Here is a 24,411-nt window from a genome sequence, read left to right as displayed (position 1 = left end):
TCGATGGATCAACTATGGTCCCCTTGAAACAAGCTGTCAAGTAGGAGCTTTTCTGTCAAGAAGGACCGTGAGGTTAATTTTTCAAAATTGATTTAAAAATCCATTTTAAACTCTTTGTGGTCGTACAAAGGGTCATTTTACTCAGAAAAATAAGCTTTATCGCTGTAAACAATAATATCAGCAATCTATGCTTCATTTTAGGACAATTCTAGATTAAATTTTCAAAAGGTTCTATCTGCTAGGATACCCATGACGGATTCGCGATTAAAAGCTCCATAATTCCGACAGATGGCGCAAAGCATCGAAGAATGACGATTCAAATTTTCGCTGTTCGGTTACATAGGAATGCAAACTAAAAATTGAATTTACAGCTCTTAGAACAACTTTTGAGAAAAAATTCAAGTAGTACGAGTGTAAACTTGTTGCCTTCTATAAATTAAAGCAATAAAAAAAATCAAAAAAAAATAATTTTGAAAAAATAATATTGTTTAAAATGATAGAGCATCAAAAGTTAACAAAGTAGCAGCTCGAATTTTTGCTCAAAAGTTGTTTTGAACGCTTTTGAACGAGCCAAACGACATGCGACACCTAGTGTTGAGTAGCAGAACAGAGCGAAGAATGTCGATTGAAATTTCCGCCCTTTGAGGTTATGTATGCGAATTCTGTTTTGTTAAATTCCAGCGTTCAAAACAACTTTTGAGCAAAAATTCGAGCTGATACTTTGTTAACTTTTGATGCTCTATCATTTTAAACAATATTATTTTTTCAAAATTATTTTTCTTCAATTTTTTTTATTGCGTTAATTTATAGGGGGCAAAAAGTTTACACTCGTACTACTTGAATTTTGTCTCAAAAGTTGTTCTAAGAGCTGTTAATTCAATTTTTAGTTTGCATTCCTATATAACCGAACAGCGAAAATATGAATCGTCATTGCCGTTCAAGAGCCAAACGACATGCGACACCTAAGGGCTTTTGTTAATTTGATTTGGTTAACCGCGGTGGATTTTCTTGAAATAATTCGAACTGTCAAAAATCCACCAAAGCATCTACCGGTGGATAATTTTCTACCACAGATTTTTAAGCGATCAATGTGGTAGATGCTTTGGTGGATTTTTGACAGTTCGAATTATTTCAAGAAAATCCACCGCGGTTAACCAAATCAAATTAACAAAAGCCCTCTAGTGTTGAGTAGCAGAACAGAGTGAAGAATGTCGATTGAAATTTCCGCCCTTTGAGGTTATGTATGCGAATTCTGTTTTGTTAAATTCCAGCGTTCAAAACAACTTCTGAGCAAAAATTCGAGCTGCTACTTTGTTAACTTTTGATGCTCTATCATTTTAAACAATATTATTTTTTCAAAATTATTTTTTTTTTTTTGATTTTTTTTATTGCTTTAATTTATAGAAGGCAACAAGTTTACACTCGTACTACTTGAATTTTTTCTCAAAAGTTGTTCTAAGAGCTGTAAATTCAATTTTTAGTTTGCATTCCTATGTAACCGAACAGCGAAAATTTGAATCGTCATTCTTCGATGCTTTGCGCCATCTGTCGGAATTTTTGAGCTTTTAATCGCGAATTCTTCGATGCTTTGCGCCATCTGCCGGAATTATGGAGCTTTTAATCGCTAATTCGCGATTAAAAGCTCAAAAATTCGGACAGATGTATGCGAATTCTGTTTTGTTAAATTCCAGCGTTCAAAACAACTTTACAACTATTGTTCTAAGAGCTGTAAATTAAATTTTAAGTTTGCATTCCTATGTAACCGAACAGCGAAAATTTTAGTCGTCATTCTTCGATGCTTTGCGCTATCTGTCAGAATTTTTGAGCTTTTAATCGCGAATTGTACGATCAGTACCTTGGGGACCATCGCTCCATTGAAGAATTCGACGACGTTTTTTCCGCTAGGTTCGCTGTTGTTCCAGCGGTGTTCGGAATGACAGCCCCCATACAATTTGGGCAGTTTTTAGGGAAAAATCGCGTTTATGATGAAAAATCAAGCATTTTCAGAAAAGTGGGGTATTGCAAAGTGTGGCAATTTCGCTAACGATCATAATGCGTGGTGATTTGTAGTGATTAATTGTGACTGGTATTTTATTTAAACGATTTTTCTAAAAAGATGATCGATATTTTTGATAACTAGAGTTAAATGTTGCAAAAGTTAAAAGTAATGATGAAATGTTATGTAAAAGTGTTTAAACTTTACTTTTCTTCCCCTTTGACGAAAATATTGACCTTAAAAATGCATTTTGGTGATTTTTTTGAATTTTTTGGAAAAATTCGGATAACTGGCAATTTTTTGAGAAAATTATTGTAATTATGCTGTAATATGACTCTAATAGTTTGTTCTATCAATAATACACACATAAGGAGCATTATCAATCAAATAAATCATATTTAAATCAGTTTTTCAAAAGATCTTTTTGATAAATTTGAGGAAAAAACATGAAAAATTAACTCAGCCCCTATGATTTATACATCATTCGATTCGTTTATGCGATTGCCACACTTTACAATAACTTTCATCGACGTTAAAAAATATTTGAAGGAAATAAAAATCAAAAACTGCAAAAAAAATAATATTTTCAAGCACGCTGTCATTCCGAACATCGTTGCGTAGTGCTTCTACTCGCCACCAGGATGCGTGCACGTTTCTGTCGAATCTCTCAATACAAAAAAGATTTTTTTCTATGGACAATTGTCCACGAGGGGGGGGGGGGGTTCGAGATTTCCAAAAAAGTGTCCACGTGGTTTATGGATGGTCCCTTGCTGGACTCGGTCGTTGGAAACGACCGTCGGCTCAACGACCGACGAAATAGGCAGCGGGCCAGATGCGGGCATAAAAATGTCAAAACCTCTCCCCCTCTTACTTCGTCTCACCATCCAGCTGCAGCATTGTTGACAAACAAACGGAGAACGCGGTCGCGTGATGGCGGCATCGAGCCAGAATTAAGTTAGATCATGTGGTTAAAAGTGAAACTTTTTTCAAGAAACATAATACGACCAGTAAATAAAAATTGCGAGCATGTTCAAACAATTATTCCTAATGTCGGAGAAGTGATTAAAATCTAAATTTGAATCCATATAACTTGAACTTTTTCACTCCAATTGAGAACCCCTTAGGTCTATCCACGACCGTTTCCAACGACCGTGAAAAAATGTCAGAAAATCCAGCTACCAACTAAATCCACAATGTTACATGAAAATGAAAAAAAAAATCTGTGTAGCACTGGCATCACTGTTAATTCCCACTACATTTAGCCAAGCCTCGAACCACCGCTCACTTTCTTGCAGGGATCACGGTAATATTGTGACGTTTCTTTTTGAAACGCGCGCTTTTTGCAGTTTTGTTGTGATTCTGCCAAATTTGTTGGGCGCTGATCAGGTTACGAGTTTGCGAACTGAAATTAAATAATTAAAATATACCTTTTTGTAACTGTTGGTTCTTGTGCCATTGATAAAAATGGCAAATTTGAAGCCTCTTCATTGTTTGAACTTGGGTATGTATTCCATTAGATCGATGATAAAAATTCCATAGATAATGTATCGTTCTTTTTCCATGCTTCACAGATGCAAATCAGCAGAAAAACTTTATTAAATTCTTCAAAACGTTGCCTGAGGTAAGTACGATTAGTATAAATTATCGATATCATTAGGCAAAGTTTAGTAGGTGTTTAAAAATGTAAAGTTAACGTTTCGGCAGTCGAGGTGGTGTACTTAGACTTGGCAGTGTTTCCCAAAGCAGGTACTAGGCTCCACTAGTGGTTCACAAGTTCTCGGAATGGCCGTGGGCCCCTCCGTTGATGTATGAATGGTGGGGTCTGGGCCAAAATAGTTTGGGAATGAGTGCTTTAGAGCATCATTTCCAGAGCAACATTTGAAAGGGGCGGTACGACATTGCTCTTACGGCCTTTCGTCCCATTTAAACGCGTGTAATGAAAGGCCGTAAGAGCAATGTCGTACCGCCCCTTTCAAATGTTGCTCCAGATTTGTGAGGATAACCTTATTGTGGGCCAAAATCGCGACTTCCTAACCTTTCGTTACTTAATCTACCCTTAGGTGGTTGTTGCCTTCCTCTCATTTAGAGGGTAATGCTATCCAAAATAGATACACAAGGGTGGACCTTTCAGTGTTCTATCAACTTGATTCATTATTCATACCATCAGATTGGGTAGTCAGATCTTCATAATTCAGGGCACTTATGTGCTTATAACTTTTGATAGGGTTGTCAGATCTGCAATCTACTGAACTCGTTGGAAAGGTCTTTTCCATCGACAGGTCGCATGATAGATCCGGACAACGTTTTCATCGATATATATGAGATCCGGCCTTTAAAAAGTGCATAAATAACACTTAAGTGCGCATAACTTTTGATAGGAATGTCAGATCTTCAATCTTTTGAACTCGTTGGAAAGGTCTTTCGAATACCTTTCTAAAAACGGGGTTTCTAACAAAAACATTCTTTTTACAATCTTCCGGACTTTTGCTAGAATCTCTTTTTAGCATAACTTTTGAAGTACTTTACAAAACTTTATAATTTTCAATAGCGACTTATGGGATGGGGAGATGAGACCAATACGGTCCAAATCGGTTCAGCCAGTGCCGAAATAATCCAGTGCATTTTTTTTATCAACATCCCACCACACACACAGACATTTGCTCAGAATGTTATTCTGAGTCGTTAAGTATATATGAAAGTGAAAGGGTCTAGGAGGTCAAATTAAGAATTTCGTTTTTCGATTGATTTTATAGCCTTTCCTCAGTAAGGTGACGAAGGCAAAACGTGAATTCTTTATGTTACAGCAATTCGTCGTTACAGCCGTCGCGACTTCTGGCACTAGTTTGATTTTTTCCCCTAAAACAAATCAAATTTTCATTGAAAAAACAGCAAATAAAAAAATCAGTAAGAAGCGCTTAACGTGCTGATGATAAACTTAAAGCATTTTTAAAGTTAATATTTTGAAAATTGTACGAGAATTGATTGAAAGCGGATTTGTTAACGAATGGCGCATAGGACCTATTACAACCTCACGGGTCCTCCCCATACCGTTATTATAAAAAAAGAAATCCGCCCAAACCAATGATTGGACATGGTTTCTGGAACCATTCTGAACTTCTGGGCCGAGTTTCAAAATCTTCAGTTTTAATTTGTTCGTACGTAGCAAAAGTTCAAAGTTTCATTTTTTTTACTCTGAAGCGTTTCTGGTCATGGTGTTAAATTATGCCTACAGCATAGTGATATAAAAACGATTTACGGACTGACAGTTTTACAAGTTTATACCTATTAAAAAAATAACTGCTACATAAGTCAATTCAAAGTCGAGAAATACTAGATTAATAGTTTAAAATTAGGTGACTCTGAGCCAAGGCCCACTGAAAAATGTTACGCCTCAATCGGCCTTTGTCAGCCCGATTTTATTCTACCATCAGACTGATCGGGTCATTTCTCAGTGAGGGTGTTCTGATTTAAAGATAAGTATACATAAAAGCAAGTCAATTAAGCTAGATCATGGAATTCCAGCACAGTTGGTAAGCTATGTTGAAACACGATTAAGGGATCTAACTGAGGAGAAGCTATAAAATCACTCAAAAAATAAACTTTTTAATTTGACCTTGATTTGACCTCCTAGATCCACCTTCATTCATAGTGATCGACTCAGATTTCTGATGAAAACTATGCATTTTATTTTCTCTGTTAGGCAGATCGAATTTTGTCCGGATGGTATAAAAAATTGTCAAGTTTCATTTAGTTGTTCAAAAGTTATGTTTAAAAGCTATAAGACTACAGTAAAGGGTAATTTTAAAATGTCGACGTCGCTTTTATAATTAATTTATTAATTGATTAATTAATTAATTAATTAACGATTTAGTAGCGTTTTTTTTTTAACTTAAACTAAGTTGTACTTTTTTCGAAAAAACTTATGTTCTCGGCGTGAAAAAAAGGCTCGAATTGCTAACATCAAATGTTTATTTGACTATTTCCTATTTTTTTGGCACAAGACATAGTCCAAAACAAGCAAAACAATGCGGCCTACGTGTAAACAAAGAATCTATCCTGCTCACGTCTGTTGATGTTTTCATTAGGAACGAGCAGGATAGACTCTTTGGTTACACTTCGGCTTCGGTCCTATTACAATGTTTAGCTAGAATAGTCACACTGATATAATTATATTATAATGCATACCAGGGTGGTCCAAATCCGGGCTTTTTTTGGGGCTACCCCTTGAAATCAAAGATCGACCCATTACTAGGCTCAGATGTACAACCTTCATTAAATTTAGAACAGCTTTCCCATATTTTTAGTATTTTTCCCGCGAAGTTATTAGCGCCCAAAACTGACCATTTTTGCGCGGCCAGCTGTAAGGCTACCTAACAATGATGCTTGGACTTTTGCCGTCGTTTGGTCAAAAAATGGTCAGTTTTTGGCGCTAATAACTTTTTGGGAAAAAAAAAGAGTTGAACCAGCCTCCGACTGAAAAACGCTATAATAAAAAAATAATAAAAAAAAACTTCGCGGGAAAAAATCTCTAAAAATAGGGCGTCTTTGGGAAAGCTGTTCTACATTCATTAAAATGAAGGTACTACATCTTAGAAATGGGAAGAATCGGATAATTATAGCGTTTTCCACAGGTAAAAAAGTTAACAGCTGTTAGTCCCGCCCGTGTGGCTCAATCGGAACGCGCACTGTACTCACAATCCAGAGGTTGCTGGTTCGAATCCTACGGCGGACGCTCGAATATTTCTAAGTCTGGAGTTTTTTTAAAAGGTCCAATAAAACAAATTTCCAGTTTTTGCTTTTTGGGTGTTTTTAATATCCCTGACTCAAGGCGGTTTCAAAAACACCCAAAAAGCAAAAGATGGAAATTTGTTTTATTGGACCTTTTCAAAAAAAAAACTCCAGAAGTGTAAATATGGGTATCCGGCGCCGTCGCTCCGTGCCGTACTCAAACACTTAGGAGCCCAGGGCGGCGAAGCCCCTGAAGTTAAAAGGAAGACACTAGTGGTTGGTACTAGCAATAGTGGCCGACAGCTATAAAGTCAACTTCGTTTTTCGATGGGTCAATTTTTGATTTCAGGGGGTAGCCCCAAAAAAGCTCGGATTTGGACCACCCTAATATATACATTCTAATGAGAATAACTCAGAAATGTTTGGCCAGCTTGACCCATTGTCGCTGCAGCCACGGCTTATGGTTAGGTGCTTGAAGAACGGGTTCAGCTGTTGTTACTTCTTGAACCTGCTAAAAATAAGATTGAAACAACATAAAATTTTTCGCAATGGAATCCCGAACCTACCTGCACTGACTCCTCCTCCCGCATGGTGGGCACAATCGATTGAGGAGCGTCAAGTTCTGGATTGCGATACGCTTGCTCCGGAGGCTGCTGCTTTTCCAAGAATTGTGGGTTGAAATCTTGACCGATTGAGCTTTGCTGCTGCAAACCCAGCACGTGCGTCATAGCGATTTGTTGATCTTCAAAGATTGTAAATAGTTGATAGTAAATGGTTGCAAATTTTAAATAAACTTTATTTACCGTACGCTGGCATGACAAACTCTGCCGGAATTTGTTCTAGAACTTGCACTTCTTGGTGTTGATCGTAACTCTCGGGAGGAATGGAATGTTGTACGGGGTGGAAATATTCTTGGTTCATGTCTTCCAGTTCGGAGAATTGGATCGTCTGGACCTAGGAATATTTGGAAATGTTAAACATGTTTCTGTATTGGGTTGTATTCATTACTTGGGCTGGTTCAACATGAACTGTTTCAGGGAATGGTGCAAGGGGTGCAGCGTACAATGGGTAGCTAGTATGAATAATTACTGGAAACGGAGCTAGTGGAGCAGTGTATAGAGGAACGGTTCTGGAGGCCGCCGGCTCGATGCGTGGAATCTGGGTTGGTTTCGGTTTTGGCGAGGATGGCTTTTCTGTGACTCTTTGTGTAACTACTGTGAATGTAGGATCGGTAGCCGCCTGTTCGACCATTTCATCCGTCACGAAGTCTTCATCAGAGCTTTGTTGATCACCACGTGATACTTCTCGATTTGGCTTTGGACCATCAACGACATCGTACGTTAGTTTTAGATGATCTTGATTGCTGTTCATCCCCATGTAGTGAGTTTCCGCATGTTCGGCGGTATGGTTTTGTTGTTTCATATGTTGATCCAATGTTTGCCTTATTTGCTGATGAAGACTGATGTAATCTACCTTTTGTTGCTTGTGAGGCAACATGGACATCACGTTGCTTTCCGTCGTTGGCTTTGGCGTTGTACTCGTTGTCGTTGTTGTAGTTGAACTACTGCTCGTTTCTTGCTTTTTACGCACCAGAGACATTACATTGTTTGGTTTGGGTGACGGACTGCTTGAAATTTTTTCAAGAAACTGTAGATCGTATACCTGTTGCTGCTCGTATGTGCTTCTGTAGTAATTATCAGTGGTTGTTTGTATAGACGATGGAGTCGTTGTATCTTCAAATATCTCGTCACTGTTTTCGATATCTCGACGAACTGCCTGATTATCAAACAGCACTGGAGGAAGACTTTGGATGTATGAGGTTCTTACACTTTTGCTGGTCGTGGAGGTGTCTTCGATTAGTGTCTTTTGAACATAGACATACTCGTATGTTCCAGTTGCGGGATTAAAAGCCAACGCCATTGAATGATCTCTATCGTTGAATTGCTGCTGTGTGTCTGTCTCTTCGTGCATGATTTCAGGTTGATATTCTTGTGGAGACACAGCTTCTTCAACATGGCTGTGCACCTGATCGAGCAAATCTGCTACCTGATTGACGAAGAAACTTGGTGTCTCTAGAGCTTGTTGCGCAATTGTGCCGTTTTGAATTTGGTAAAATAGCCGGCGTGACATTTCCTCCGTTTGTTGGCTTACATATTGCTGCTGGCTGCCAAAGTAATCCCGCCATGAAATACCCGTGGGAAGCTCAAATAGTTGGTATTGGACTGTAAATGAGTGAAACAGTAATCTTGAGTATTTTTAAGAAATTACTGTGAAAATACCTGGCATTACGTAGCCATATTGTAGGCCAAACATTCGGTTATACTGATCTACCAGTTGATTGTAACTCTGACGATATATTTCTGCAAAGGCATTCACTTCGTTCGGATGTAGCTGAGACCATTTGGGGCTTGATACGTAGACAGAGGTAACAGCGTCATGCTCCTGGTACTCTGGAGTTCTAGAACAAATTTAAATAGCGCAGTTACTTTGCTGTGTTGTTTTTAATTTTGTTTGCTGTGTGTTTACTCACGTAAAAATGTTGCTTTCTGGAAATTCTGCAGGAACCGATCGCTGCTGAAATTCGTAACGTTGTGCGCCTAACTTCCCTGGGAATCCATCAACTAGAAGGCCACCCCCAATGGCAATCGTTAGAACGATGACCAAAGTTTTCATCGTTGAATTGAGAAAATACATTCGATGTGCTTGACTCCGTGAATATTTTCGTACTGACAAAGCGGTACTAGAAGATTTTATTAGCGCGACATCGTTTAAATCAATGCAGGTCAAAGGTTATCTTACCGACGTGGCCTCGAGATTGATAGCGTCGAAGGGAGATTTTTGTTTTCACTTGATCAGTAGAGAAAGTTGACTTACATTACGCTGGTTCTCGTTTATGTTGTATCTCTGTTGTCAATTTCTACAATTCCAGAAATCTTCCACCACGGTTCGTTTCTTCGACCGTTCAGATTACTACAGCTGCCATGGACCCGATGCCGAATTCGTTGCCAAGTGTGTGTTCAAGTCAATCAACGTGGTCAAAATTATGGCCCCGGCTGGCCTGGAAGACGAACTCCCTTACGTGGTCTTGAGCAAGAACAACTTTGAAAGCTTCATCCGGGATCTGCTGCTGGTGCGCAACTATCGCGCTGAGGTTTACACCAACAAAGGCCCCACCAAGACATCTAACGACTGGCAGCTGGAGTTCAAAGGTTCACCCGGAAACCTGACCCAGTTTGAGGATCTGCTGTTCGCCAATAATGGAATGGTGGCCGGATCTGCACTGATTGCATTGCACGTAAAGCTACTCGGCAAACAAAAGATCATCGGAATTGCTTGCGTCGAAAACAACGAGCGACTGTTTTCCGTGTCCGAGTTTGTTGACGACGACTTTTACTCGGAGCTGGAGGCCGTAATCGTTATCCTTGGCCCGAAGGAATGCATCTTGCCATCGCCGAGGGACGCCGATTACGATCGCATTAAAACGCTGCTGGAAAGAAACAACGTAGTCGTAACGTCGAAGAAGAAGCAGGAGTTCTCGCTGGAGAAGAACGAGGTGATTTCGGATCTCAACAAGTTGCTGCACTTTGCCGAAGGTCAACAGGAAAGCGCCAACACGATGCCGGAAACGTCGAAAACAACTGCACTTGCTGCGCTGGGTGTCGCGATCCGGTACCTTGAGCTAACCAACGATTCTGCAAATCATGGCCACTACGAGTTAAAGCTGCTCAATTTGCATCGGTTTGTAGTAGCAGCACAATGATCTGCGAAACATCTCGGTAAAAATCTTCTTTTTTTTCAGATTTGTTCACCTCGATGCGGCTGCCGTTTCCGCGTTGAATCTGTTCCCAAAACCAGGATTGGCGATGAACTCTGCGGCATTCAAGTGGCACAGCGTTTTGGGAGTTTTGGACCGATGCCGAACTCCCCAAGGCCATCGATTGGTCAACCAATGGTTGAAGCAACCCCTTCGCAGCATTGACATTATCAAAGATCGCCAGGACATTGTCGAGTCCCTCGTGGACAGTACGAACGTCCGGTCGGAGCTGCACGACGTCCACTTGAAGCGCATTCCGGACATTCTCATCTTGATCAAAAAGTTGCTCCGGAAGAAGGCCTCGCTCCAGGATATCTACCGGCTGTACCAGGTCGTGCTTCGGATTCCGATCGTTCTGCGACTGCTGGAATCGATCGAAAACACGGCAATGCGAAGCATCGTCCTCGATCCGATGAAGGACACGCTGGGAGATTTGAAGATGTTTAAATCGATGGTCGAGCAAATCCTTGATCTGACAGCAATCGAGCGTGGTGAATACCTTGTCAAACCCACGTTTGACGACCAGTTAAAAGAGTTCAAGCAGGAAATGGACGAAGTCGAGTCCAAGATGAAAAGATTGCTCACAAAAGTTGCTGACGATCTGGGACTGGATGCTGGATCTTCGATAAAGCTAGATTTTGTTGGCCATCACGGATTTCATTTCCGGATTTCCCTCAAGGACGAAACTCTCATCCGCAAAAGCACAAAGTTTCGGGTAAGTTTGGATTTTTTTGTGAATGAGATCTTTAGCTGGTCTTAAAAACTATTTAAATCTCCAATTCCAGGTGCTTGACGCCGTTAAAGGAGGTGCTCGCTTCACCAACGATAAGCTGACCGATCTTAACGGCGATTTTGCAAGTGCCAAAGAATCGTATGAAGCACAGCAGAAGTCGATCGTAGACGAGGTGATACGGATTGCAATTGGCTACGTTGAACCGTGGACCATGCTCAACAATCAGATTGCTCAGCTCGACTGCTTCGTTAGCTTTGCCATTGCAGCAGTCAGTGCTCCCGAGCCGTACGTCCGCCCGAAAATCTTCGCCATGGGAGAGGGTCGCTTGAAGCTTACCCAACTGCGCCACCCGTGTCTTGAGCTGCAAGAGGATGTCAGCTTTATCGCGAACGACGCGGTCTTTGAGAAGAACAAAACGACCATGTACATCATTACCGGTCCCAACATGGGTGGAAAAAGCACCTTTATTCGTTCGGTTGGTGTCGCAGTTCTCATGGCCCACGTCGGTGCTTTCGTTCCGTGCGCAGAAGCGGAAATCTCGATTGTCGATTCCATCCTTGGCCGGGTGGGCGCCGACGATAACTTGAGCAAGGGGTTGAGCACGTTCATGGTGGAAATGGTCGAAACCGCGGGAATCGTTCGCACGGCCACGGAGAACTCGCTGGTTATCATCGATGAGCTTGGTCGTGGCACTTCCACGTACGAAGGTTGTGGCATTGCGTGGTCCATAGCCGAATATCTGGCAAAACAAACTAAATGCTTTTCGCTTTTCGCGACCCACTTTCACGAAATCACCGAAATGACGGAGCAAGTGAAAACTGTAAAAAGCTGCCACATGGATGCGATCGCGGACAAGGATGGTTTCACGCTTTTGTACCAAGTCAAGGAGGGAGTCATGCCGAAAAGTTTCGGAATTAAGGTTGCCAAGCTTGCCAACTTTCCCACAGCGGTGGTCGAGGTAGGAATTTACAACTTCACACGCATTTCGTAATAACTAATACTGATCCCTTTTGAAGTGGAATTTCCATCTTCACACGCGTTTCGCAAGTACTAATACTGATCCCTACCGTTATTACTATTTACAGCTGGCGCAGAAACTGTACGACGACTGCGAAGATCACTACTCGCAGATGCAGATTGAGAATGATCAGGAGGGAATCAAAGTGTTTTTGGAATCGTTGGCAAAAATCTCTGGCGTGGACGCTGAAAACGAAAAATCTATTGGCGACATGCTGGGTGATATTCGATTGAGTGTTGTCAGCTCAAACAGTGCCTATTTCCGCAGAACCTTTCCCCAACTGTACGTGTGAGCAGATCTTATCTCAGCTAAACCGATGAAGTACAAATCCCGTTAAGTTTATTACATTCCTTATGCATACTCGTTTTTTTTGAGATTCTGTTTGAAATTTGAATCATCTTTCTGTTTATAACACAACACACATTTTTTTTTCATTTTTCGAATAAAACTGGCATTTTCCAAATGAATGTGGCATGTTTGCTTAAATATTTGTTTAAATTATTAAATATTTGTTTAAATTATTAAGGCAAAGAAATATACATCACACGTAAGGCTATGTTACGTTCCCCAAAAATGTACCATTTCCCAGATTTTTTTGACAACAACGGGTCAAGTGACCACTGAGCTTCTATCGGATGGTGAAGTAAAACGTCGGTCCCGGTTTCTTCTGTCTCGTCAGAGGCGCTGGAGCAGAAATCCCACGTTAGAGGAAGGCCATGCCCCGGGGGGCGTAGTGCCAATAGTTTCGTTTTCGGGTCAAGTGACCATTAGGTTTTACAGCGTGACATCACGAGCGCATACGCACACATTTTTTTACTGAGACACACGTGTAAAAAATGTAAACAGTGTAGCCATGCTGTCAAATTTCTAACCTAAAAATCGAGTCGGCAAAAATCCTAATACCGAAATTGGTAAATAACCTGCCCCCGAACGTAGGCAATCACTAGGGTGACAAGAAAAATTGAAAATTTAGGAAAACATCAAGAGACCAGAGGGGTTTCGATTCTTTATGCAACAAAAAGTAACTGGTCCAATTTTGAGCCAAATTGGTTAAGATTTAGGGGTCGCTTTTTTTCGTTGAACTTTATATGGGGAAAATCGCGGCTTTCGCCCAATACTCAAGGGTATGATTAATAATTATTCTAGAAAATTCAATTTCCTACAACTTTGATAAAAGTAAAGTAAATCTTTCCCAGTTCCTGAGGGGAACACCCTTGAAGAGAAGAGTACACTCAAACCCCGATGGTTTGACACCAACTGTTGCCAAACGAACGGGGTCACTTTTTAGTTTGACACCCCTTTACACGGAGTTCACGCACACTGTCAAACGTTTTTTCTGATAGTGTGCGTGAGCGTCGTGTAAAAAGTGACAGTTCGTCACTTTTTAGTTTGACTTTGACCAACCAACGGGGTACAAACTAAAAAAGTGTCAAACTAAAAAGTGACCAACCACCGGGGGTTGAGTGTATCGGGGCCGGCATTTGCAAAGCGGATTCATTGGCAGTTTTTAACTCAACTAATGTTAACATGTTAAGGTTAATGTTAACATTCTATAGGTCGCCTTCCTAAGGTGTCGTTGATAAGGTCTGGCACTGGCATAGGGACGAGGCGTTACATCGTGCTGCCACCTGGTTTTTTTAAGCGCAAGAGTGTAAAAGTGCTGAGTCATCGTCTAAAAATAGACGGCGTCCTATCTCGCCCAGCAAAATGAAGTCGATAAAGTAGTCGGTTTCGATGAGAAAAAGTGGAAAATGTGGTCTAAAAATAGCGACGCCATCCCCCTATTACCTTCCCTTTACTATGCAATCGAATCCAGAAGAAAAACGATCCCCAGTTGTGTTGGTCCGAGCCGAGATTTGAACCCCGATCTGAAAATGCCTGTAACCGGCTCCGTGGCTTAATGGTTACGGCTTCTGCCCCACAAGCAGAAGGCTCAGGGATCAAATCCCGGCCGGTACCTTTGAAATTTGGAATCAGGAATTTGAACTTTGAATATGAACAAAAACGAAAATGAATCAGGTGGGATTCGAACTCACACCTCCATATTGGTAATCTGGGACTGCTAAGCAGTCGGCCATCAGAAGGTTTACACTCTAGCAGTGAATAGGGAGATGGCGTCGCTATTTTTAGACCACGTTTTCCACTTTTTCTCATCGAAACCGACTACTTTATCGACCTAATTTTGCTGGGCGAGATAGAACGCCGTCTATTTTTAGACGATGACTCAGCACTTTTACACTCCTGCGCTTAAAAAACCAGGTGGCAGCACGATGGGGGGGGGGGCGAACAATGCCCAGCGACCTCGGAATTGGACCGCAAGGAGCTCTGTCATTCTGAAACGGGACGTTGGAAGCAGCGCGAAGGCTATCACCACCTAATACCTGGGACTGAGATATGTTGTATCAGCATTCGGCATATACAAAGTCTGATACAAACTATACTTTCCCATAATATCGCTACCGGTTAGCGGGTATTGGATTGAACCACACACACACACACAATAAAAAAAACTGAAAATGCCTTTTAATTCAGCGTCAATTTTTCTTCGGAAATAGTGGTCGAGTTTGTTCTACCTAAAATTTTTGGTTTCCGAGATATTGCCATTTGAAAACAGATTAAAGCCTTGAAAAAATAGGAAATTGCAAACTTAAGTTTACAAATCATACATACTTTTATAAACTGCCTCATATACATACAATATGTAAAAATGTATGCAAACAATTTAAAGTAGGAGCGGCCGTGGCTGAATGGTTACGGTGTTCGCTTTGTAAGCGAATGGTTCTGGGTTCGATTCCCATCTGCTCCAATCGAGAAAGGCCCACCGTAATTTGGAACGCCTTTCGAGGTGTATCCTAGGGTTCTACCTCTCCTACTAACATTGAGTCCAAAACCTCCCTACAAACATCTATACCACTAAGGTGACGTAGGGGTCCTTGCGCACTTTAGATAGGTGTTTACTAACGATCCTTCCAGTCCTTGAGGATAGCTTGGACCCGGACCATACCCGCAAGCAACTTGGTCCTGGAATCGAATGTAAGCGCTAGGTGAACAATTCTATCATCTTTTACTCCGTAATCACATATGTTTTATGGCACGAATTTCAATGCTACAATAACGGATGGTTGGCTCCCACTGATCATTTTTGATTAATTGTTTAACTTCAGCTGATCTGTCAATAACGGAGTAGCAGCTCATTGGCAGTCAATCGTGCTCATGTTCATGCTCATTTCAATGCTACAAATACCTACCGGCGCTAAGAATAAAATAATCTCATCTCCCCTCCCCAAGCACCGGAAATTCGTAGCGGGGATAAAGACAATTCGTATAGATGCCCTTGCTCCCTTCACGTGACTAAAGAAATTCAGCGGCAAGAAATTAATAAAAAGGCATTAGAGTGGGTCATTTTTTTTTTCGAAAGTTCTCGGATCCGGCTGAAATAAGGTCCATCTTGTAGAGGGTACCCATAGGGACTCTCAAACCAAATGTGAGCTCATTTGGTTGAAAACTGGCTTGTCGCTGGGGGGTTTAAGTTTGCATGGAAATTACTATGGGAAACGCGTGCATTAACTTCAAACGCTCCTACAAGCTAAGCGACAAACTTTAGTCCACACTTACACTAGGTAGCCGTGTCGGGGGTGGTCCTAGAAACATTTTTCTCTAAAGGTTCATGGTCATCCGTTCAACCCTGAGCTTGCGTTTCCCATAGTAATGTCCATGCAAACTTAAACCCCCCAGCGACAAGCCAGTTTTCAACCAAATGAGCTCAACTTTGGTTTGCGAGTCCCTATGGGTACCCTCTACAAGATGGAACTTATTTCAGCCGGATGCCCCCATGCCCCCAGCCGAACCATTAGAAGAGATTTAGGAAAAACGCTGTTGTCGATAAGAATCAACCATTCACTACACCACCGACGCCGCTGCTAATCCCGGAACCACAGGATAGTTTCACTTCATGGTCACTTTGTTAAGCTCCTTTGTTGCTGCTGACATCTCCTGGCGGAGCAACTCTGCCGAGTCGTGGAAGTGGCCTTTTTTGCCTTCCTCACCTCGCTGAGGCAAGGCTATAAAATCACTCAAAAATTGAACTTTTTAAATGAGCCTCGAAGATAACTTTACGTACACGCACAGAAATATGTTGTAGAATAAGCCTGTACGAGGTTTGATTTAACATTTTTGTTAATGAATATAATCAACGCCGATTTTGCGTTGAAACAAACCATGATTTTCTCAATAGAGTTATCTACGTGCGCATGTATTGCGTATACGTACACGAAAAAGATTGAGGTTAAATTTTGTACCGGCCAGCAAAACAAATGGTGCGCTAGTGTGTGTGAGGTTGGGCTTAGATAACTCTATTCCACAAAAATCTTTTGTTGTTTTGAAAAAGTTGCTTTGACGTTTAGCGTTGACTCAACAAAAGTCTTGATTTTCAAATCATTAAAACATTTTGTTGATTCAATATGCTTATTTGGGGTCAAGACACTAGAGTAATGGTGATTTATCAAAAAATAATTATTTATGTTAATATTTCAAATGATGAACAAACATGAACTATTAGTTTTAGGCATTAGTTTCGTAACAAAACGTAATACTAGGTTTCTGTCAAACTTTAAATTGTTTGCATGTAAAGTTTCGCATGTAAAGTTTTGCACGTAAAGTTTCATCACAAAATGTGCATGTACATTATCCTAGTAGCATTATAGGTTTTAAGTACCGTCAGTGGGGGTGGCTGTGGGTCAAAAAACGATACACCTCTCGTAATTGATTAATAACAAAAACAATTTAAATAACATCGATAATCTTTCAACGTAGATTTGTTTTTAGATAGTTTACTAACATTTTCCCAAAATGTGGTGGATTTTGATGAACACTACCTTAAATGCCAATAGTTTGAAAATTGACCCAATTTCACCCCTTAGAGGAGGTGACATTGGGTCAAATGAAAAGATATGGGAAAAACAAGTCATCCAATAGTGTTTCTTATTCGATGGAATCGTATTGACATGCTACAATCTTTGAAGTGGAGATTTGGGTGGTTTTCGAGCAATTCCAACAAAAATATTTGAAAAATGACTTTTTGAGAGGTCATTTTTGGTCAAAAACGTGCCTCAACTTTAGACAGCTGCCAAAATAACAGGAATTGTTCTAGGAACAAAATTTTTCAGCGAAGTCATCTTAAGATGTCCCCTACACAACCCGTTTAACAGAATTCAGTTCCATTGAGAAGAACCTGAGAAATTGTAAAATCCGTAAAAAATCACTTTGACCCAATCTCTCTCCCCTGACCCAATGTCACCCCCACTGACGGTAGGCCATAAAAGCCTATTCAGGCCGTATGAAGGTTTTCAGAACCATGATAAATCCAGTAAGTTTAAAAATGTTACTAGGGTAGGGTGCCCAGAAAAAATGACCCACTGCTCCACAAGCGAAAAACGGTTTATTGGGTCTGTGCATCTATGCAAATTTTGAGTGAAATTGGTTAAGATACCCGAGCCCAAAGTTGGTGAAAAAAAAAGATTTTCATACAAAAATGACATTTTTAAATCGCTAATAACTTTTCAGGATCGAGTTTCACAGTTTTGGTGTGTTCTACAAAGTTCTAGAGCATTAAATTTTCAATAAGGATCTCACTTTTGGGAATATTTGGATGGACGTGGCGCACCGTGCAGAATAAACCTTAAGAAAATTGGATTTCCCATACATTTGCAATGCGAAGCGAGCGAGTTGAAAGAACGTATCACGCTCAGTTTTCTTAAACTTTAATGTGATTTTTATCCGTGTTAAAAGTTTCACAAGTGAAAAAATGATGCTAGCGAAAGATTATCGCGAATGCTTTCTGCTAGTGAAGTTGGATTTTCGATAAGTGGAGAATTTGCGAAGTTATTGTTGAGGAAAAATCCTGAAAATCGAAGCTAAGTCGAAACAGTTTATTCACTTGTGTTTTGCTTTTTTTGTGCTGAAAAGTTATTTTCTTCCGAAAAGGACCGTTTAAGCGCAGATGGCTCTAAGGGGCTACCTATAATCAATTATTTATAAATGCAGGTGCATGCGCGCTTGCTTGCCTGCCTGACTGTTGCCTCTTAGAGCCGGCCTCGCCAAAATGATCCTTTTCAGAAGCTAATAACTTATCAGCAAAAAATCCTTAAAAATAAAGTGTCTTCCGGAAAGTTGTGCAAAATTTAATGAAGGTTCCACATCTGAGAAATGGTAAGAATCAGATAACTCTGGCGCCCTCCACAGGTAAAAAAGTAAAACAGTTGTTTTTCTTCATACATTTGGACGATTTTTCCCATACAAACTTCAAGCGATTGGAGGGAGGGGTTCCCGCGGTTTGGATGAGCTCAAGTTTGGAATTTCGCCTAGTGATAGGTAAATCTTTGATTTCAGGGGGTAGCCCCGATAAATTCCAGATTTGGACCACTCTAGTGTATATACTATTTGTTACATACTGTACATAATAATCATAATGATAAGGACAATAGAAAATTATTATGTTGAAATAAAACCTGCCAAGAAAAAATGTGAAGGTTGTCACGTTGAAATACACGCTGTGCACATTTAAAGCTATTGCTATCGTTTCCTGATAAACAATCGTATAAATCATTCAGATCCTGCTCGTGTAGACCACGGAGGACCGTACAATGTCACACTACTGCTTCCTGGCCCACATTGGGCACGATGGTGCTGAGCTCCATTCAAGAGAGATGTATTTTCCCCCATACGATAGGGTAACTTAAAAAATTCCCAAAGATGATAGAATTGCCTGTAAATGTTATTAACCGGTTGCGTGTCTTGCAATACAGTAAAACACACTATTTATTTATTCACCACGTCCAGCATTGGAAATCAGGTGGCACTTTGACGAGTTTTGAAAAAAACAATTGTCAGCTTTTAAATTCACTAACTAATTCTAGTCTAATTATTCGCTCTACAGAATTGCCTTGGCGTTCTCGAGATTCCTACTCAAAACTAGGTGTCCGAAGGCATGATTGTTGAGGCAATTGCAAACCTCTTTTTACACCTTAGCTTCCATCCACCCCGGGATTCGAACTGACGACCTTTGAATTGTGAGTAAAAACGGCCTACCAGCGACTCCACCGAGGCAGGACCCAGGGAGACGACTCCTACACCTGGACTGAGCTATCGACCTAACCCTTTAGGTTAAACTGGGGCCAACATTTACTTCCCCATCCGACGGAAGGCGTGTTCAGACAAAACTCGTCTCGAAAAATTCCACCAAATTCATTAACATGGAATAATATTTTTGGCACCCTAATAGTATGCATCTGGCCTGAAATCACATGTTCGGCAAGAACCACTCACAACAACCTATCGTTCGTCAGGACGAGCGGGTTATCATCGGTTGTTCTCTCTCCTGTTTATTTTGACCGGAAGGCGCATGTCCTTGGAGGAACGGAATTCATTCAGGGCTCCTGCTCCCGCGAGTGAAGGAGAAGATATCAGTCACTGGTGAGATCTCTACTGTTAAGGACGTGGATACTCGCAACTCCCGGCCAGGTCATTGTCGTTTTCGGGCAGCAAGTGTTTTACTCCTCCAGGCCATCTGTGAGGTGAATCATATTTTTTGCGGGTGGACTAGCAAGTGCTGTTTTTTATGCCTTTTGGGAGACAGAGTGTGATTTGTGATAGGCGTTGGTACCTTCCCAAATAAGTGGAAATCTGAAGCTCACCGGTGGAAATTCGTTTATTCATCTAATTATCGGCGAGGGCACGAGATTCCCATTCGCTCAAAAGGCCTGCGGGAGGAATTTGCTGTGTGAAGACTTTAGCAGGAGCGGAAATTTCCCCGACGGATCTCGCTCGCTTAGCAGTGATAAAAGTAAGATTACAAAACTGTGAGTACATGTACGGGTGAGAACATGCGTAGATGTGTGCGAGTTTCGGCGTTTTCCCAGTGGTTACATAAAACCTTCTCAAATTGAGCACCCCAAAAGTGTCATCGGCAAAGATGCTGAGCCAATCTGAGGAAAACTCACCCCTTTGACAATTTAAGTATTTCGAGTGCACTTAATGGTTATTAAGTGTATGCCATCAGGTTGGAGATTTTAATCGATAGAATCCATCCTCGACTCTTTTATGTAGTCATTTTGAACCCATTCACGCTTCTTCAATATGCCATGTGATACCTATTGTCCAATGTGCACATGACAAGACCTCATCATTGGACGCAGGTACGATGGTCGTTATTACTCTGTTTTTTTTTTCATCGGTGTCCAGGTGTTACTTGCTACAATCACACTCTGCATATCACCGTCAGTGTGTTGAGAAAACAGTGATGCCAACATGTTTTGGAAGGTTTTATAAAACAGAAATAAGAAAATAATTTCTTTTTTTTTATTCATTTTTCTTAATAATAATAATAATCTACAGTGGTTCCACAGAAAACAGAACTAGATTTTTTTTTATAAATGTCCTGTAATTTTTTTAAATTTTTTTGCTTATTGGGTATTATTAGAACCGGCTTGAGTCAGGGGTATTGGCAAAAACACCCAAAAAGCCAAAAAATATCGTAGGGTACAATGTTATATACGAATTCGGAGTTAACATGTGGAATGGTACTATTTTAAGCTATCGCTAAAAAAAACATTTTAAACAAGTTTACTGCTATGTTTTTGTCACAAGTTCGAGTCCAGATGTATATCTGTTCTCTGTTGTGGTTCATAGTAACACGCGCACTGGACTCTCAATCCAGATGTTGCTGGTTCGAATCCCGCGGGCGCTATACACCCAAAGTCAGAAGTATCCCTCAAAAGGGTACTTTCAATCCTCAAAAAGAATACTTTCTATCCTTTTTTAAAGTTCACCCTGCGTCACCCTTTTAAAAGGGTATGTCAAATTCAGTACATTTGCGATACCCTTTTAAACGGTGACGACGGGTGAACTTGAAAAAGGATACTTTTTACTTTGAGTGTACAATTTTAAGTGTAAATAAAGGTATCCGGCACCATAGCTCCGTGCCGTACTCAAACACTTTGAAGCCCAGGGCAGCGAAGTCCTGTGTGTGTGTGTGTAACCAGCCAAACGGGACCACGCGTCCGCTTCATACAAATTGAGTTGTTCCATGTATTTTTTAGATATATATTCTATCCAGATTTTTAAGCGTTACGAAAAGTACACGTAATGTCAAAATCAAACAGTGGTACAAACATTACAACAAAAAAAAGTTTGCCATGGTATGACAGAAACATTTTTTGTAATGTTGGTACCACTGCGCGGTTTTGACAATTCGGACGTGTACCATTCGTAACGCCGTATCCGCTTAATTTTTTATATTCAGAACTCAGGGACCATTCGCTTACAAAGCGAACACCGTAACCCAGGGGTGACCAAAGTATGGCCCGGTGATTTTTTGTGGCCCGCGGATCCATTTTGAATAATTGTGTAAAATGGCCCGTTGTTCAATTGTAAAGTGATTTTATACTTTTTTTAAATTAATTTTTATTTTAAACTTTTTTATGCTTTTCTCTTTTATTTTTTTTTTTTGATTAAAAACTAATGATTTATTAAAATGTTGATCTTCATTTTAGGACACCGTTTCAATGTGAGTAAAACTAGTAAATATCGTCAAAACTTTCATCAAATATTTTTGGAAATTCGAGCTTAGACAGAAAAAGGTTGAAATCGGAGGAATAAGGCTGTTGCATGTTTTTAACATTCCAACGCCCAAGGCTTCAAAAAAGTTTGAACGGTAACTTCAACTCGCTGGTTCTCGGGCATAACTCAACCAATCAAGTTGATTCTTCTTTCCAGTGATTTGTTAGGATGTCTAGATGATTCTAGAACTTTGCAGAACTTAATTTGATCAAATCTCTAATTTTTGCGATCAAAAACATCGTTCCAACTTTTTTTTTCGTGTGTAAAAAAAATCGCCGAAAATTCCGCGGAGGCAGTCTTTTTAAAAAAGGTGGAACGATGTTTTCGGTCGCAAAAATTAGAGATTTGATCAAATTAAGTTCTGCAAAGTCCTAGAATCACCTAGACTTCCAAACAGATCACTGGAAAGAAAAATTGTCCCGATTGGTTGAGTTATGCCCTAGAACCAGCGAGTTGAAGTTACCGTTCCACCTTTTTTGGAGGCTTGGGCGTCCGTGTAAGTTGGACATGCGTTGGGCGTTCCAGTGTTAACAAAGCTTTTTTCGAGAACCCTTCCCTCCCCTTCCCCATTATCTCAAAAAATCATGGGCAAAAATCGTTCTCTAAAAAAAAAAAACTTAGAAAAACTGTATGGAAATTTATGTGCAATCAGCTGAATTATTTAAAAATGAATTCCTTTGCGTTTACAATCATTTTGGGCATGTTCTGGTTTATTCAAAAATAATTTGAATTTTAGAGAATTTTCGATGAATATTTTTTTGTAGCTAGAAGGTTTTTTTTTAAGTCGAGTCTTTCATTTTTTTGAAAATAACGATTGCAATCCAACTTTACGGGTTCAACACATTTTTTAACATTTTTTGTTTAAATGTTGAAATTCTGACTCTCAACGATTTTTACTAGCCACACTAAATTAATTGATAAAATTACACCGGTAAATAAATTATGCAGGTTACATGTCGGCCATTTTTTGAAATATAAAAAAAAAACAATTTTATTGAAAACTTTTAAGTACAAAAAAAGTAAAATAAAAGTACATTTTGCTGAAAACATTTTCCAAAGACCTTAAGCAATAACATTAACAATACCTGTAGAAAACTGCCATTTTGTGTTTTATATTAATTTTTATTAACGAAGAAGATGAAAAAATAATAAAAGTTTCAAAAAAACTGGAGTTAATAGATGTATTTTTTAGTTTTTTTAAAATAAAATAACGTAATTTATTTTTATAAACATCTAATTTTGTAAATTTGGCCCACAAGCTCATTTGAGCTTCAAATTTAGCCCGGTCTCTAAAAACTTTGAGCACCCCTGCCGTAACCAGTCAGCCCAAGGCGGCGAAGGCATTTTTTTTACCTTTTTAATATAACTTTTAAATCCTTTAACTTCAATTCATAGTTAAATATAATCATGATTGGCAACACTGGCACCAGCTCTGCAACAAGGTCTGTTCATATACCACGTGATTCACCATTATAATTTGAGTTTATCAGTTAAAACCACAAAGTTAGACGCGGGCTCAAACACATCAAGAACAAGACTCCCAAATACAGTATAAAAAACTTCTAAACCCATAATGTGTGGTTTATGAACGACCCAATGTAGGCAGGAAAAAAAGGAGGAGAGAGAGAGAGAGAGAGAGAGAGAGAGAGAGTTTCACTGTATGTACCATGCAAGTTGAGGGGGATGTCATTTCCGTGTGTGTCGTTTGGAATCCCTTTTTTTTTTGCTGCTGCTGCCGTGAAGCTTTGCATGGCGTTCTCATACTTGTTGGCAGGGTTGCTAGGGTATCTGTGCCTTCTTTGGGCGGATTGTAAGAAGGGTTGGTTTGGGAACTGAAGGATTGGAAATTACGTGAATTTCCCTACATTTTTTCCACTTTTCTTTTTGCTATGCGCTTCACACGATAATAACGGCGACGACGGCGATGATTGTTTGGAGCGCTGTCCCATCAGCCTCGAGTTCATGCATTTTCCTTCGCATCACGGTTATGCCTTGCTTTTGCGCCATCCTCTAGTGTTTGTCAGCTCTTTTCTGGCATAAGCCCCAAACGGCACTAAGCTGTCTCAGTGGCTGCCTCCTTGACGGAACTCTGACTTGGCTTGGCGCTTGGCCATGTCGTTCTGTTTCTATTCTGTTGGCATGGCTTGTCTGTGTGGGTGAGTGTCGAAAATAGATGGGTAGTTTCATGAATTATTTGCTCTCTTTAAAATTGTGTGTGTCCCGTCTTACCTTGCCAACGAGTTTGCCACGGTGTTCCATTTTCCATCTGACCCAAACGGTGGCCAGGAGCCACTCAACTTCTGCAATCACCCTCCTCTTTCCCAATGTCCAATGCAATGAACCTAGTCCTAGGTTCTAGGATATTTCACTGGAGAGCAAGTTCAATGTTGGAGCAGCATGGCGTGCACTAGCAGCAACAGAGCCGTACTTTGGGTTGAATGCACCCTTTGCCAAAATATAAGGAATCTCTTTTGTATCATTTGTTTTTTTTTGTCTCATTCAAACTT

At 40.2% G+C, this 24,411-nt stretch overlaps 3 protein-coding genes across 4 annotated transcripts in view; 2 read left to right on the top strand and 1 right to left on the bottom strand.

Annotated features, from left to right (window-relative positions):
- The first annotated feature begins 3,341 nt into the window (after positions 1–3,341).
- On the top strand, positions 3,342–12,756 carry LOC6051480 (DNA mismatch repair protein spellchecker 1). Its single transcript, XM_001867882.2, has 6 exons — positions 3,342–3,497; positions 3,568–3,617; positions 9,654–10,462; positions 10,524–11,253; positions 11,324–12,229; positions 12,357–12,756. The coding sequence occupies exons 1-6, from the start codon at positions 3,461–3,463 to the stop codon at positions 12,579–12,581; spliced, it is 2,757 nt and encodes a 918-aa protein (XP_001867917.2). The 5' UTR covers positions 3,342–3,460; the 3' UTR covers positions 12,582–12,756.
- Positions 6,993–9,498, bottom strand: LOC6051479. Of its 2 annotated transcripts, none has more exons than XM_001867881.2 (6): positions 9,255–9,498; positions 9,004–9,182; positions 7,733–8,946; positions 7,528–7,678; positions 7,291–7,466; positions 6,993–7,235 (listed from the first exon to the last, which is right to left on the bottom strand). In XM_001867881.2, exons 1-6 carry the CDS (start codon positions 9,416–9,418, stop codon positions 7,137–7,139), a joined length of 1,983 nt encoding a protein of 660 aa, XP_001867916.2. In that variant the 5' UTR covers positions 9,419–9,498; the 3' UTR covers positions 6,993–7,136. The 2 variants fall into 2 exon arrangements, with proteins under 2 accessions (XP_001867916.2, XP_038109037.1); XM_038253109.1 differs by having other exon boundaries at positions 6,993–7,232; positions 9,255–9,497.
- A 6,984-nt stretch (positions 12,757–19,740) lies between the features above and the next one.
- LOC6046465 (gamma-aminobutyric acid type B receptor subunit 1) overlaps positions 19,741–24,411 on the top strand; it is a 203,096-nt gene continuing 198,425 nt past the window's right edge. The window contains exon 1 of the mRNA XM_038258438.1: positions 19,741–20,129. The gene's annotated coding sequence lies outside the window, so the exon portion shown is untranslated. The remainder of the gene's footprint in view (positions 20,130–24,411) is intronic.

Source organism: Culex quinquefasciatus, chromosome 2 (assembly GCF_015732765.1).
Source record: "Culex quinquefasciatus strain JHB chromosome 2, VPISU_Cqui_1.0_pri_paternal, whole genome shotgun sequence".
Lineage (NCBI taxonomy): Eukaryota > Metazoa > Arthropoda > Insecta > Diptera > Culicidae > Culex > Culex quinquefasciatus.
The sequence above is the reverse complement of the archived record's forward strand: the minus strand, read 5'-3'. Positions and strand labels throughout refer to the sequence as shown.